At 41.1% G+C, this 15,056-nt stretch overlaps 1 protein-coding gene across 2 annotated transcripts in view; it reads right to left on the bottom strand.

Moving 5' to 3' along the window:
- Positions 1 to 15,056, bottom strand: part of LOC149232873 (uncharacterized) — a 538,221-nt gene that overhangs the window by 347,699 nt on the left and 175,466 nt on the right. For both annotated transcript variants that reach the window (XR_016248192.1, XM_089379531.1), the window contains 4 exons: positions 3,089 to 3,292; positions 2,753 to 2,957; positions 2,513 to 2,670; positions 2,264 to 2,388 (listed from right to left, as the gene is read on the bottom strand). Coding sequence is in view for 1 of the 2 variants with exons in the window: in XM_089379531.1 (XP_089235657.1) it covers positions 2,264 to 2,388; positions 2,513 to 2,670; positions 2,753 to 2,957; positions 3,089 to 3,292 (692 nt within the window). In the remaining variant the exon portion in view is untranslated. The remainder of the gene's footprint in view (positions 1 to 2,263; positions 2,389 to 2,512; positions 2,671 to 2,752; positions 2,958 to 3,088; positions 3,293 to 15,056) is intronic.

Raw genomic sequence — 15,056 nt, 5'->3', positions numbered from 1 at the left:
TTGTGTCTCTTGTCTTGGCTTGTTTTCTGTCGATCGTTTAATGTTCTATCTGCACTTTACTTTATGTACATGTGATTGCTAATCGGTGGAATATAATAAGAAAAAGAAGTAAACTGTTATAAGCATAGAACATACCATAACTTAACAAACATGCACCTGTGACTTGTCTGCCCCAGCTCTGAAAGTCCATTCTAACCATGCCATGAGGAACACCAGAAAAAGGAACATTACAGGGAGTGGATTCAAAGGGGGCGCTCCCTCGCAACCATGGTTTGATCAGCTGGGGTCAAATTTCAGCCTTCCTCTACACCTAGAAAACATCGGTCCTACTGCATAGATATGCCAGAAACTCGGTCTGTCTTCCACATGTGAGGTCACAAAAAGAGAGAAAATCCACACGTACAAGGTAAGAAAGAGAGAGACAGAGAGAGAGAGAAAATACTTGGATTGTCGTCATCCTTCTTGTCTCGTCTACTTTGCTTAGATGAATATAAGTGTTATGAAAAAAATATATATATAAATAGTAAAAATAATATAAATAATAATAGACAAACAATGATTTAATTAACTAATAATTAGTAGTGAAGAGGCATGTCTCTATAGACATGACCATTTGTGAAAGGGTATTTACCTGCCTATATATACAGGACCCTCACTCTCATTTGTATCATCATTCTTATTCATACATTTTAATATATATTTGTGTATCCTAAAAGGAGATCTACATATTCCAAGTCTTCTGGAGTATTTAACTTAAAGAACGAACTTTGTTCTTTCCAAGAAGATATTGTGTCTTGTGTGAGATCCGGATTCCGAATTGTGCCAAGAGGAGGAGGTTGAATGCCTTATAGATAGTCTTCTGGGAGGCCGAATGGGTGCCACAACAAGCTGGGCCAACTTTATCACTGGGAGGGGTGATTTGACCTTCCTGGAGCCAAAAATTCAGATTTAAGAATTCAAAATTCTTTCTTTTGAAATTGACATCAAGAACATGTCTTGTATTTATTATTACATATATATTTGAAATGAAGACTGATCATAGCTACAAAATTCAACAAATTATGCAATTGCATCTCTGATTACTAGAGACAGATTTGTTTTATATTTAAAGTTGCTTACTGTTCAGAAATCCTTTGTGGTTCTCCTTTCTTCATGATCTCAACTTTTAAAGCTTTTAACTAGCAAGATTTAGCGTAGCGTTACCTTGCTGATTTTCTTCTTTCAACCTCTCCATCACCCGTTGGATTTGGTTCTGATAACATTTTAAAAATCGAAATTGAGTTATGAAAATTTTCATAGGGATAACTGCCCTTAGTTAGCAAAGCACCAATGCAAGAATTATAGGGATTGTATCACTAACAGAAGAACTTACTCAAATGTTCATTTGACTCCATAGTGACTGATTTCTCCAAAGGATGATTTGAAGTGATAACATAACCCTCAGTATGTGTCATGCACCCAGAATAACATAAATATAACAATATAAAGTATTACAACTATTATTAACTAAAAACTTAGTAACACATCCGTTTGCTGATGACATAATCCCCTCAAGCAATATACAAAGTATTGCATTGTTCAATTGTATCATCTCATTTATATTCAACTATTTATTATTTTGTCAATCGACATTATATTTTGGCCTTTGTACTTTTTTGCAGCTAATATTTTATTATGACCAATGTCTCATACATCGTGTTGTCAAATATGTCACCGAGGGTGCACAAAAGAACTGACTGGACATATCAGAAAATCTTAGCAAACTTTAAAAATACTAATATATTCAATTTTTTTTATTTAAAAAAATCAAGCAACCCACTTCCTCTGGCTTTTTCACAGGAAAGTGTAACAATGAGTAACCATTTTGTTCTACATTCCAATCCCTTTTTTTCTTTGAATAACAAAAAAATCCAAAATTTCAAGAAATATCATAACCCAGCTGATATTGTCCATGATCTTGTGATATTTGGATGACATATCAGAACATTTTTCTGCCAATAGTATTGCGGAAATGAAAACACATGATATATCACTGAAATTTGCAACTATGGTAATGACTTGTTCAGAGCATCACAATATGGCTTATTATAAAACATACATGCACATAAGAAGAACCTGAGGTACATAAGAAAATCAAATTGACCAATGTTCAAAAAAAAACCTACAGAGAAAAGAGCCATGGTTTCTAACTTTCTAGAAACATAAGTTAAAAAATGTTGGTTGGAATAAAAGAAAATATGTGTTCAAGGAGGAAGGGATATACGTTATGCGCCTATGCATTGCCTCATCAAGATCTAAAGGTCGGTTAGTAGCCAGCATTATAATTCCTTCATACCGCTCCATCTCTGTCAAAAGTGTATTAAGCAATTTATCTCCACCACCTTCTCTCTGAAAAGTGATGCATGCATAAGGTGGCAGAACAGTATCATATGTTACCAACTATATATAATCATGCATAGCATGACAATCAAAAACAACCGAGAATGATTTCAATTGATAGCTGCAATTCTACCTTCGCAAAAATAGCCTCACATTCATCAAAAAAAATAATGGCATCATTCATATCAGCATCTCGAAAAAGTCCACAAAGGTCAGCGGAATTGTCCTTCTGCTTGCTTCCTCCAGAAGCTGACTGAAGTGAATGAAAATCTACAAGAAGAACACGTTTCCCTGACAACAGAAAGAGAGGGTTAAAAAATCACCACGAGTTCCTTCTGGTTTCCTAATAAGTAGCCTTGTGAATAACTTGCACCTAGATGATGAGCAACAGCATTGACTGTCATTGTCTTTCCAGTTCCTGATGGCCCACAGAGAAGTATAATAAGTCCTGCTCCATAAGTTATCACATCTTCAAGACCAGCATTCTTTCTGTATTGTTTAAATTTGCCAAAATTATCTGCAGTCCACAATAGCATTTCTTTTTGCTCATCAGGGAGCACTACCTGCTCCATTGGCACCTGCTCAATTGATGGATGGAAATAAATAGCCACATAGAATCATTTAAAATGTGCAAATGAAATATAGAAAAAGGATATTGCAGCGAGTACATGTAAATACACTGCTTGAAGACATTTGATACCACTTATACCTTTGGCTTGTACAGATGGCTTCCTTCAACAAGCTCATTCATTTCAGTATCAAGACCCACAATCCAATCCAGCATGCGACGATCTAGTTCCACGTGCTGATCCATCAAGTCACCACCTCCATGAGAATATGTACTCGTTCTCAACTTAATCACACCTCTAGCAACGAGTTTGCTGGACTTGTAGAAGTATTTACGAGCCAGAACCTAAACCAAAAACATAAATACAACCATCAGACGTGATGGCATATGAATAGAAGTACAGGAATGAAAAAGATAATGCAATAAGAATTTTGAAAATATTGTAGGAGTATTCTAGATTCAGTATTCTACTGTCTGAGCTCAACAAATGCTATTTCTATGCAAATATGGATTTGTCTTTGGTTGTTTTTTCTTCATATGGAAAATGAACTTGCCTTCCAACGAATAACAAACATGAATTCACAAATATAAGCAATTGAAGAAAGCAAATTGAGTAAACAAAGATAAAAGAGAACAGTAATCCACTATTACTTTCCCTGCCCTCCATTCGTCATAATATGTGAAGCAATTCCAGGCGAACTTTTGGAAACTGCAAATTGCCAAACAAATGCATATTTTGTTGAAAAAAGACATCAAATATGACATTGTGTTGTGAATTCACTTGCTTACTACCACTTCATATTGGAAAGAAATAAGTAGTGAACGCCATCTTCATTAGTTGTTAACATTTGATGGAAACAATGGGAAAAAGTGTATGGATCTTCAAGGCATGCTCACCAAGGAATTGGTGTTATTTTATGTAGCTTGGACAGGTGTTCTAGTCTTAGATGGTGTCCATGAGGCTAAGGAACACAGTGGATTAATTTTCTCCAATACCCAAAAATAATTCTAAGGAGAATTGCCTTAATTAGAATTAATTTAGCCAATTTATTAATTTTCCAAAGTCTAACATAGGGAAATGGTTTACTTAATCGGAATTTATTGAGTTTAATTGATTTTCCTCTAGTGACTTCTAGAAAAGTCATTTGATGGAGTCAAGATGATTTTAGCAATCAATTAAGAATAGATCGTGGCCATTGATTGCCCAACAAGCAATTATAAGAGGAAATCAATGGGCATTTGAAGCACACATCAGAGACACATATTTGCAGTGATACCAAAGGTGCAGGGATATTGTGACAACACTAGCAGATTAAGATCAGTAGTGACTGAATACAGAGTTTCCAGAGAAAATTCTTCACCACGATTTCCAATTTCTCAAAGATAAAGGGCGGTTGATTTATCTGCAGGGAGGTTGAGTTTCCCAATAGTGCGAATTGCTTCAGAGAGGTCAAGTTGCCGAAGCAAGGAGAAATTTGCCAAAGTGATCAATTTACATAGCAAAAGCCGAGTTTGCTCCCTTACCTCTGGTTACCCACCATTTTGTGGGTGATATCCCTAGGAGAAAAAAAAACTCCAAGATGGTCCTCAACCGGTAGCCAACAGCCCCTTGCAGCGACCAACTAGCTCGTTGTGCCATTTCTCCAACACCTGAGCCAGCCATGTCATCCCTCACCCATATGCCATCATCGTATGTTTGAAGGTGGGCCTTCCAAACCTAAAGGTATGCCTTGTCATTTGGTAATTGAGTATTGTAGTTTGCTTATCATGGACACTTCTAGGCATGGATTAATGGGGGGATTTGGCAAAAAGAATGGGCTAGGTCTGTGCTCTTGTCTTCTAAACCCATTTTGGATGTTAACCTTGGATTCTAGTCCCATGGGCCCTCTTTCACTGACCCTTCGACTTTGGGGATGGTATTACATGGAAACCCTGATTTTGGTTGTGTGGTCCCGCTCCTTCATCAATATATATTACTCCCCTTCCACTAATTATAGCCCCATTCATCATTTCTTCCACCTGGGTCCACATTCCTCCACTGAGTCCACATAGGGCTAGTTTTCCCCTTCCCCTTGCCCACACCTTGGGTTGGGCCTGGAATGATACCCTGGAAGTTGATGCAACTGAAAAGAAAGGTAAAAGCATAATTGGCCACATTCAACAAGAAAATGTACCAAAAATGCCAAAGATGGCCAAGACAAATACATTTAGCACATGGGCAAAAGCCAATACATGAACTCTACCCCATCATCATGGCCACCACCCTGGTTCCTACAGGCCCTAGATGAGCCTCCTTTATCATTTAGGAACCCATGATTGTCCCAACACCTAGTGGGAAAGAACCGCCCTACCTTAAAGGAGGTATCCACTGCTATATCTCACACATCATGCTCTTACCCCTTGAGCCCCGAGCAGTTAATTAAAGAAAAATCATAAAAGGCAAAAGGCATATAATCAAGAGTGGAAAAATCAAGGTCAGAGCACCTCATGTACTATGATTGCTCCCTCCTATACATTATATACCCAAGTGTGGGCTTTTCTTTTACTAACTACCCTTGTACCCCAGCATGTGGCCTAGGGCTGCCCATTTCATCCCCTACTCCATTCACCTCTTTATCACATGCCACCACACTTTAAAGGATGTACCTTGGACATACTATCCCCTTTAGAAGTAAAAACCACCTAATAAGATACTTGGTTAACCCCATTTGGAGTTTGGAGACATTAGCACATGCCAAAGACCACTATGGAAGGGCATGCCATTATGAATTTCCCGCCCCCCCCCCCTTGTTGTCCATGGTTTGTAAGCTCTTTTACTCGATTTCCTTGATGACTTGTTGTACTGGAAGGCTAAGGGACGCATTGGATCTTCTGCAGGATTGCAGGTGGTCTCCATTTTACGTTTGGTCTCTCTATACGGGGTGCTAACCCTCCAGACGGCTACATTGGCACATGTAGGGTGTATTGAGAGCCATGGGCCTCCATAGCAGTAGACAACACTCCATAGATCCACAGAGATGTTCAGAGATTGCTTGAGATTCAACTATTGGACAAGCAAGATGCACCTAGTTCACCTCTGCCCAGCCAACCCCACAGTTGTACCATGCAATTGGCAGATGACCCAGGACTTATGCACCCTCACCCATCTATTACAATCATATGTTTGAAGGTGGCCTTCCAAACCTAAAGGTATGGCTTTCATTATGTAGTTGAGTATTTTTGCTTACTTATTATGGACACTTTTGGAAATGGATTAGTGGGGAGATTTGGTGGAAAGAAGGGGTCTGGTTTGTACTCTTGTCCCCTTGTCCAACTTGGTGGTTAAACTTGTATCCTAGTCCCGTGGGATCTCCTCTATTGGCTACTAGCTTTACGAGTGTCACTACATGGGAAAACCCGATTTTGGTTGTGTGGTCCCACTTACTGACATCACATACATCACTCCCCCTCCACTCATTATAACTCCTTTTCACATATTTCCCATCTGGGTCCACATTTATCCATTGGGTCCACAACGAGTTAGCCTCCCCCTCCCCTTGTCCACACTTTGGGTCGAGCCAGGAACGATACCCTAGAAGTTGATGCAGCTAAAAAAGAAGTAAAAAGCATAGTTTGGCCACTCTCAATAGGAAATGTACCATAAAATGCAAAAGATGGTCAAGACATACAAATTTAGCACATGGGCAAGAGCCAACATGAGCTCTACCCCTATCATCATGACCATCACCCTAGTTCCTAGGGCCCCTATATTCGCCCCCTGCATCACTAAGAAACCCATGATTGTCCCAACCCCAGGTGGGTGATGAACTGTCCAACCTTAAAGGGGGTATTCACTGCTATATCATTTGCATCATGCTCTCATCCCCTAGAGCCCCAAGTAGTTATAAAAGAAAAATCAATAAAAGGCAAAAAGCATATCAAGAAGGGTAGAAAAACAAAGGTCGAGGTAACTCATGTACCACGATTGCTCCCTTCTACATCTATACACCCGAGTGGGCTTCCCTCATCATAGCTACCCTTGTACCATAGGATGTGTCTTAGAGCCTTCCCTGATACCCCACTCTGTACCATCATTATATCACATGACACCTGCCATATGACAGATGTACCATGCACATGTCACTCCCTTAGAGGTTGAAACCACTTAATAGGGCCCTTGATTAACCTCCTTCATGAACTTGGAGACACTTGTACACTCTAAAGCCCATTATAGAAGGGCATGCCACTATGAAGTGCCCACTGTTGATTTGGGGTAGCGTTGGATGTGCTCTAGACCTCAAATTTTGCAGGGAGGCTTGGGCACATGCATTCTAAAGAACCCAAAAACCGTTTTGGGAAATTCCACCCGGAAACGATTTTATTAAAATAATTAATATTTTTAATAGAGTTCCTAAGTCCAAACTTAGGAAAATTAAAATATTAATGGGTATTAATCTAATTGTGGGTGAATCTTCTAGATAAAGAGAGAGATCAAGTCAAAATGATCTGAGCCTTTGATTCGGAGTTAATCTACGCTATTGGTTGTCCAACAGAAAGATATAGGAAGGGGCTTGAGGGCCATTTGGAAAATACACACCAAGAGAGATCAAGAAATAGATTTTCTGAAGTGGGAAGTTCTCAGGAGGGAAATTCGATTGAGGAGATCCCTTGCAGTTGGGGGCAGGGACAACTTCTGGAGAAAGAGAGATTTTCTCAGCCGGAAAATCATCAGCAGAGAGAGGCATAGGGTGATCCAGTAGCCCAAATGCAGAGGCTGACGCAGGGTCAACAGGGCCACGTAGAGGCAGTGTAGAGGGTGAGAGAGAGTAGAAAATCTAGCAATAGAGTCAGTTTTAGTAGCCGAAAGTCGGGGTGGGAGATCGGAACGCAGTGACTTTGTGATGCAGATCGATTCCCCAACTGGGTGACGCAATGCCTAGGAGATTTGACGCTAGGACAACATAGAGGCAGTGTAGGGCCTACCAGGGGCACCTCATCCAATGACTGGATCAGCCGGTACTTTTTCTCATTGATTGTGTGAGGTAATCTCACAAAGCGTCTGCCAGTATCTCTTTCTCTCTGTAACTGAATAACCCTGTGAGGTATTCAACGATGTATTCAGACTTTGCTACTGCTTAATAATAATAAACCCTCAGAACTGCTGCACCGGTTTTCCTGCATTGGGTTTTTCCAAGGACATTTGTCCAAAAATAAAAGTGTCCTATGTGTTTGTATTTCCTTGCACAGTTTCTATGTTTCAGAATCATATTTAATTTGGTATAGGCTGCTTCAGTAATTTACTTCAATATTTCAAGAAGAAACCTGAAATAAGTTTGTAATGTAATTTACAATCTAGGTGAAGTAGATTTAGTTGGTTGCAGTAGGATTCCTAAGATTGTTAGACTTAGGAATTTTCACATGGTATCAAAGTTGTTGATGTGAAACAGGAAGAGAAGATATAGCACTGAAGCAAGGGCCAACTTGCTACAGCAAGCAGCAGTTCGAATCCCCTGAGGGATTGTGCAGTTCTAGCCAGGAGGGCTATATTTTCGAGGTTGTCTCTCTCTGAGTGAGTCGACAGAGAGGTAAGACTACCAGATCGAGAATTTGCCAAGGCAAAGGGAGAAAGTAGAGAACCTCAGCGCGGAGCTAGAGGGACGCAATTTTCTGCAAGCTGAGTGTTGGGCAGAAAAGTCGTCGGAAGAAGGAAGCAGATCGCATAGTGAGGGAATACTTCCTCAGTGGTTTCTTGCCGAGGAAATCAATATTTCTCATTTGTTGGGCAGCAGAGGAGTAGCAAACTTACCAGCTCCATCAGGGAGTATGTATGTCAACCCAGAAGCTACGCAGAAGGGAGAAAGAGGGAGTTGTTCAACAATTTTCGAAGGAGATTGCAACCAGTGGCTTGCGGGATCAGGACAAGTTGGACGGAGCATCCGACTATGTCATCTAGAAGGCTAGAATGTCTTTCCTTCTAGATGAGCATGCCCTCAAGACGTACATCGATAACATGGTAGCTGAACCTGTGGATGCAGATCCACTGAAGAAGTACAAGGTTAAGATGGCGAAGACCAAGAGGATAATCCTGGATGGAGTCAATGATCACGTGGTGTGTCACGTTGCTAGTAGAGCAACTGCTAAGGAGATGTGGGATGCCTTGGCCACGTTATATCATGGATCTTCCAAGCAGTAGAGGATGTACTTAGAGAAGAAGCTAAGATTTGCTTAGATGCAGCAGAAGGGAGAGCATGTGGATCCATTCCTCACAAAGCTGAAGGAAACTAGTGATGAGTCGTCTGCTGCGGGGCATACACCTCGGGATTCAGAGTTGATTAGACTAGCCCTCAATTTTGTCTCAGATGAGTGGAAAGCCTTTGTCCAGAGCATCCTAGGCAGAGCAACATTTCTGAATTGGGATGAGATGTGGGCAGCTCTAAAACAAGAGGAGCTAAGGAGAGACCTGGTCAAGGTCAAACTTGACGGCAACAGCAGCATCAGTGGGTCGAAGCCCAAGGAGGAGGAGGAGAATGCAGCCATCGCATCGAAGGGGCAGCAAGGGCAACAAAGACGAAAGAAGGACGTATCCACGTTGAAGTGTTTCAGATGTGGCGAGATGGGCCACTATGCATCCCAGTGTCCTTTGTAGAAAAGGGCAAGGATGAGAAGCACGATCCTAAGGTTGCAGCCGCAAAGATTGAAGAGGAGGAGTTCGCCATGACAGTCGAGATACCTCCAAGAGGGAGGTGGGTTGATTTGGATTTGTAGTTCGAAAGAGCTGCAAATCGGCAGGATACTTGAGGAGTCCACCTCTTGGATCAATACCTTGCTACAGGAGCCCAGATCAGGAGTAGCAGGATGGACTAGCGTCAGATGGTGCCGAGGAGTGTCGAGGAGACAATTGCAGTGGCTAGGAGCGCCAGAGTCTAAGCAACGCAAAGAAAAGTTGGCAGCAGTGCAGATGGCACAAAGCAAAGGTCAACAACAGCGCAATAAATTCAGAGGGTCAGCGCAGAGACTAGCATCAGTCAATTCCAGCATTCACGTAGTATCATACTGAACACAGTTAGTTCAGTAATTTTGGATGTTTTTCAGTTGCTTCTCTCAGCAACTGAGTTGCAGTACAGATGCAATGTTAGTAGTGGCAGTGCTAGCAACATAGTAGATGCAACATTTGAAAGGGAGATGTAGTACAAATGTAGCATTGGCAATATCAATTTCAAAGGCAGCAATACAGTTGTAGCAGAAGCGCAGTAGTTGGTGGATAGCATGTCAGACATCAGCAGCGCAGAGGACGATGCTTCAGAGTCAGAGCAGTATGCAGCAGCAGTATATTGCTAGAGCACATTCCTCGCTAAGAGGGAGTGTTGATTTGGGGTAGCATCGGATGTGCTCTAGGCCTCAAATTTTGCAGGGAGGCTTGGGCACATGCATTCCAAAGAACCCAGAAACTGTTTTGGGAAATTCCACTCAGAGACTATTTTATTAAAATAATTAATATTTTTAATGGAGTTCCTAAGTCCAAACTTAGAAAAATTAAAATATTAATGGGCATTAATCTAATTGTGGGTGAATCTTCTAGATAAAGACGGAGATCAAGTCAAAATGATCTCAGCCTTTGATTAGGAGTTGATCTAGGCTATTGGTTGTCCAATGGAAAGATATAAGAAGGGGCTTGAGGGTCATTTGGAAAATACACACCAAGAGAGATCAAGAAATCAATTTTCTGAAGTGAGAAGTTCTCAAGAGGAAAATTCGATTAAGGAGATCTCTTGCAATTGAGGGGCAGGGATAGCTTCTAGAGAGAGATTTTCTCAGCCAGAGAATCAATAGCAAAGAGAGGCAGAGGGTGATCCAGTAGCCCAGACACACAGGCAGACGCAGGGAAAGCAGGGCCACATAGAGGCAGCACAGAGGGTGAGAGAGAAAGTCGAAAATCTAGCAGCAAAGTCAGTTTCAATAGTCGGAAGTCGGGGTGAGACCAAGAGGTTGAGCTCAGTGACTCTGAGTTGCAGATTGATTCCCCAGATGGGTGACGCAGTGCCTAGGAGAGTTCACATTGGGACAGCGTAGGGGCAGCGCAGAGCCTACCAAGGGCACCTCATCCAGTGACCAGATCAACCGGCACTTTTTCTCAGTGATTGTGTGAGATAATCTCACAAAGCATCAGCCAGTATCTCTCTCCTTGTAATTGAATAAGCCTGTGAGGTATTCAACAATGTATTCAAATTTTGCTACTGCTTAATAATAATAAATCCTCAAAACTATTGCACCGGTTTTCCCGCATTTGGGTTTTTCTAGGGACATTTGTCCAAAGATAACGGTGTCCTATGTGTTTGTATTTCCTTGCTCAGTTTCTATGTTTCAAAATCATATTTAATTTGGTGTAGGCTGCTTCAATAGTTTACTTCAATATTTCAAGAAGAAATCTAAAATAAGTTTCTAATGTAATTTACAATCTAGGTGAAGTAGATTCAGTTGGTTGCAATACGATTCCTAAGATTGTTAGACTTAGGAATTTTCACACCCACTTGGTTCCATGACTTGTAAGCTCATTTGCTCAATTACACTAATGATGTTGTACTAGAAGGCGAGGAGATGCATTGGATCTTTTGCAAGATTGCGGGTGGGTTTTCATCTTGGGGTCTGGTCTCTCTAGACGGGGTGCAAGCCCTCCAGAGGGTCATATTAGCATTTATAGGGTGTGCGTTGAGAGGCATGGGCCTCCACTATAGTAGAGATCAGATAGTCATGCCATGGGATCCTTCAGCACCAATCATTGCTCGCTCATGCCCCACTATTTGATGATGGTGATGCACCTGGACCACCTTGCCCAGTCAGCTACACTCTTGGACCACACACTAGGCAGTTGATCCAGGGACCAAATGGGGGTTGTGTCTCACCATGGGAGACAAAGGGCGGGCTTGCATCATTGTTCAACCCTTGTAGATGGGATACATGCTTCTTCGATTCAGTTGGAGACCCATAAGGATGATTTTGTGCCCAAATAACCACTTAGGGGCACCACAATTCATTTGCTTTGAGATCAAGGGGCCATCCCCTTCGTCACTATTTTTGAAGCCCTTCTATTCATTTTGGCATATGTTGGACTTCATTTAGCCTTCCAACGGCCCTCTTAGCTACTTATCTTTCCTTTTGGCCCTCTTGAGAGGCTAATTATTCTTATTGTGCAGCTATTCGGTGGGCTTGTCACCAAAAGGATGTTATTTTGCACATTATTTTTATTGTATGGCCATTATTAGGCATAACTAGGCCATTCAAATCCCTTGGAGGATCATATAAATAAAAGAGAGGTTCCTTTGATCTTTCATCGTCATTTGAATTTGGGATATATCTTTCTAAAGATTTCTGACTTGCAATTTGTGGAATGATTTGGATGATTAAATGCATTTTGATGTGTGGAATATTTCCACTATCTCTCTTGGAGCTTCTATTTTGCAAATGTGATGGATGGATATACTCTCTTGTCATGTAAGCGCTCTTTTCATGTGAATTTCTTGATAGTTTATGTCTTGTATCGAATGCTACGAGTTGATTTTGCTTGTGCCCTAAAAATTAATGTGAATTTAAGAAACACTTGAAATCTTGGCTTGTTACATAAGTTATTCACCTTGGCAAGAAGAACGAATTTTCGTTGGGGTAGGTTGTGCACCTTTTACCTTGAAACTCCATCAAATATTGCATATCGAAGTATAAAAGTCTAAAGTTGTCATGTAGCTGCATCCATTAGTAGTGAAGCTACTTCTTTAGGCCTCCTTAAAGAGCAAAGCTCCCAAATCTTGATCATTTCGACTCCAATCTTCCCAATAGCTAGGCATTGGTCCAAGATCCTTGGTGATCACATTAGCTTAGCGAAAATCATTCTTTCACCTCTTTTCTTCCTCGTTTCTTCATCCCCTAAGGATAGGAGATTTTCTTGGGCTTGGTGCGAAATTTTAGGGATGAGGAACCTTAGTATTATGTCCAGACAAGTTTCTTCATTTATGTCTCCTCTAGCCATCCTCCAGTTTTGAACGAATTCCGACGGTGGAATTTCAAATAAATTGATGCCCTAGCTATCACACCAAGACGGAACCCTTGAAGTTGCTTTGACTAGGGGATTTCTTGAAGTTTTGAACTTTGTAGTTCATCATTCAAAACCTTTTCTCTTTAACTATAGGTGATCATTGGATGAGCCTTTACCATGGTATATCTCTCAACCCTTGGTCTCTTATAGTATTTCTCTCAAGGGGCTTTTCGTGGAAAGTCACCCTAGCTTCTCCCAAAGCTCACAGTTTAATTGAATCTTTCCACTGAATGAGCCATCCTTGCCTCACTTGGAACCCTAGTATAAACACATCAATCACAAGCTAAGTTGCACGAAACGGGGAAACGCGGAAGCGAAACGAAACGAGGAAGCGAAACGAAACGCGACCTCCCCAAATTTTGGAAACGGGGAAACGCGAATATATATAATAATATATATATATATATAGAGACAAGTCACAGCTTAGAAACCCTAAAACAGCTTCTAGAACAGCTTAGAAACCCTAAAAAAATTTCTAGAACAGCTTAGAAACCCTAGAAACAGCTTCTAGAACAGCTTAGAAACCCTAAAAAAATTTAAAAACTAATTAGAAAAAAAAAAAATTTTAAAAACAAGTCATTTTTTTGGGGAAACGGGGCCCGTATGGCCTGGAAACGCGTTTCCGGCCGTACGGGCAAGTTTCCATTTCGGGAAACGTGCCTGTACGGCCGGAAACGCGTTTCCAGGCCGTACGGTACGCGGAAACGCGTTTCCAGGCCGTACGGTACGCGGAAACGCGTTTCCGTTTCGTTTCCGGCCGGAAACGGACCCCTAGGGCACGTTTCCTGCAACTTAGATCACAAGTGAGGGATTTTGGATGTTTTGATCTTAGGCATTCATCATTTTTTAATATTCCTAAGCTCGAGGTCATCCCTTGATCCTTTTTTAGAGAGCCCTTCACTTAGCTTCTAAACCAAGCCCTATTATTTGAGTCTCTCTTGTGAATGGACCCTTGAAATCTCTACCCATCAGATCATTGATTCATCATTCCTAGTGATTTCCTTATACTGAGACTCCTCCCATCAATGAAAGTCCGTAAAGAGCAGGAGACATCAACTGAGGTGACAGTGGGTCCTTATCCCATTGTTGTCACTTCGTCTAGTAGTAGTCCCTTTGGAACCCCTCCTAGGACCCCTGCTAGATTGAGCTATAAAAGTTCCAATAGTGGAATATTAAGTCACTTCTTGCTTCTCCAAACAACCATCTTCTCTCCTATGCTAAGCTAGAGAGGCCAAGGCTAGCTCTCCAAAGGCTATGCCTCCAAAATCCATTTGCTTGAGTTATGAGGTTTCTTTTATAACAAGAGGAATGACCTTTCATATCCCCTATGACTCTTGAGTTACCCTCATGACTCTTATACTTCTAATATGACCTTTGGACTTCTATATGACTTTTGGATTTTTCCTAAAGACTCTTTTGTCCATATATGACTATGTGACTTTTCACATTCCACATATGACCCTTGGACTTCCACATATTACATTTTGTACTTTCCTTTTGATAATTACATCATTACTTCCACAAATGACATGGCAAGACACACGGACGTATGATATTGTGATGACACTGGTACAAGTCACAACTTGACAATGATGACATGGACTTCATGATGAGGTGGCAATGCCAAGTTGTTCTTCTTGCTGCTTTGTCTTCAATCTTCGTGAGAGGTTTGTTCGGTACTCCATCTTCATGAAAGATCTGCTTTGTTCTTCATCTTCACCCTCCAAAGGGTGAATGATATGGAGTCTTTACTATGATCTTGATCTTCCAACTTCCGTCGCAATCTAGTGCCCCTTCATCTTCTTGTTCAATGATCAACTTTTCTTTACCGCTTCATGAGTGTCTTCTAGCAGAGTCTCCTTCTCCTTTTCTTCAATCATCATCTTGTCATGTTAAGATATAACACTTGCAACTAGAAATCACTCATGAAAAGATGACATCAGCTCGAAAAGCTCCTAGTCTAACATGCTTCATGAAAATCATTGATGGAGTTGGAACTAGGTACTGGATTAGGAGGAAGACCGAGGGATTGCACAGTGCGCAGTT

The sequence above is a fragment of the Pinus tabuliformis genome, chromosome J, assembly GCF_031772625.1.
Source record: "Pinus tabuliformis cultivar Carrire ecotype Pingquan chromosome J, CPIR1, whole genome shotgun sequence".
NCBI classification, from domain to species: domain Eukaryota; kingdom Viridiplantae; phylum Streptophyta; class Pinopsida; order Pinales; family Pinaceae; genus Pinus; species Pinus tabuliformis.
The sequence above is the reverse complement of the archived record's forward strand: the minus strand, read 5'-3'. Positions and strand labels throughout refer to the sequence as shown.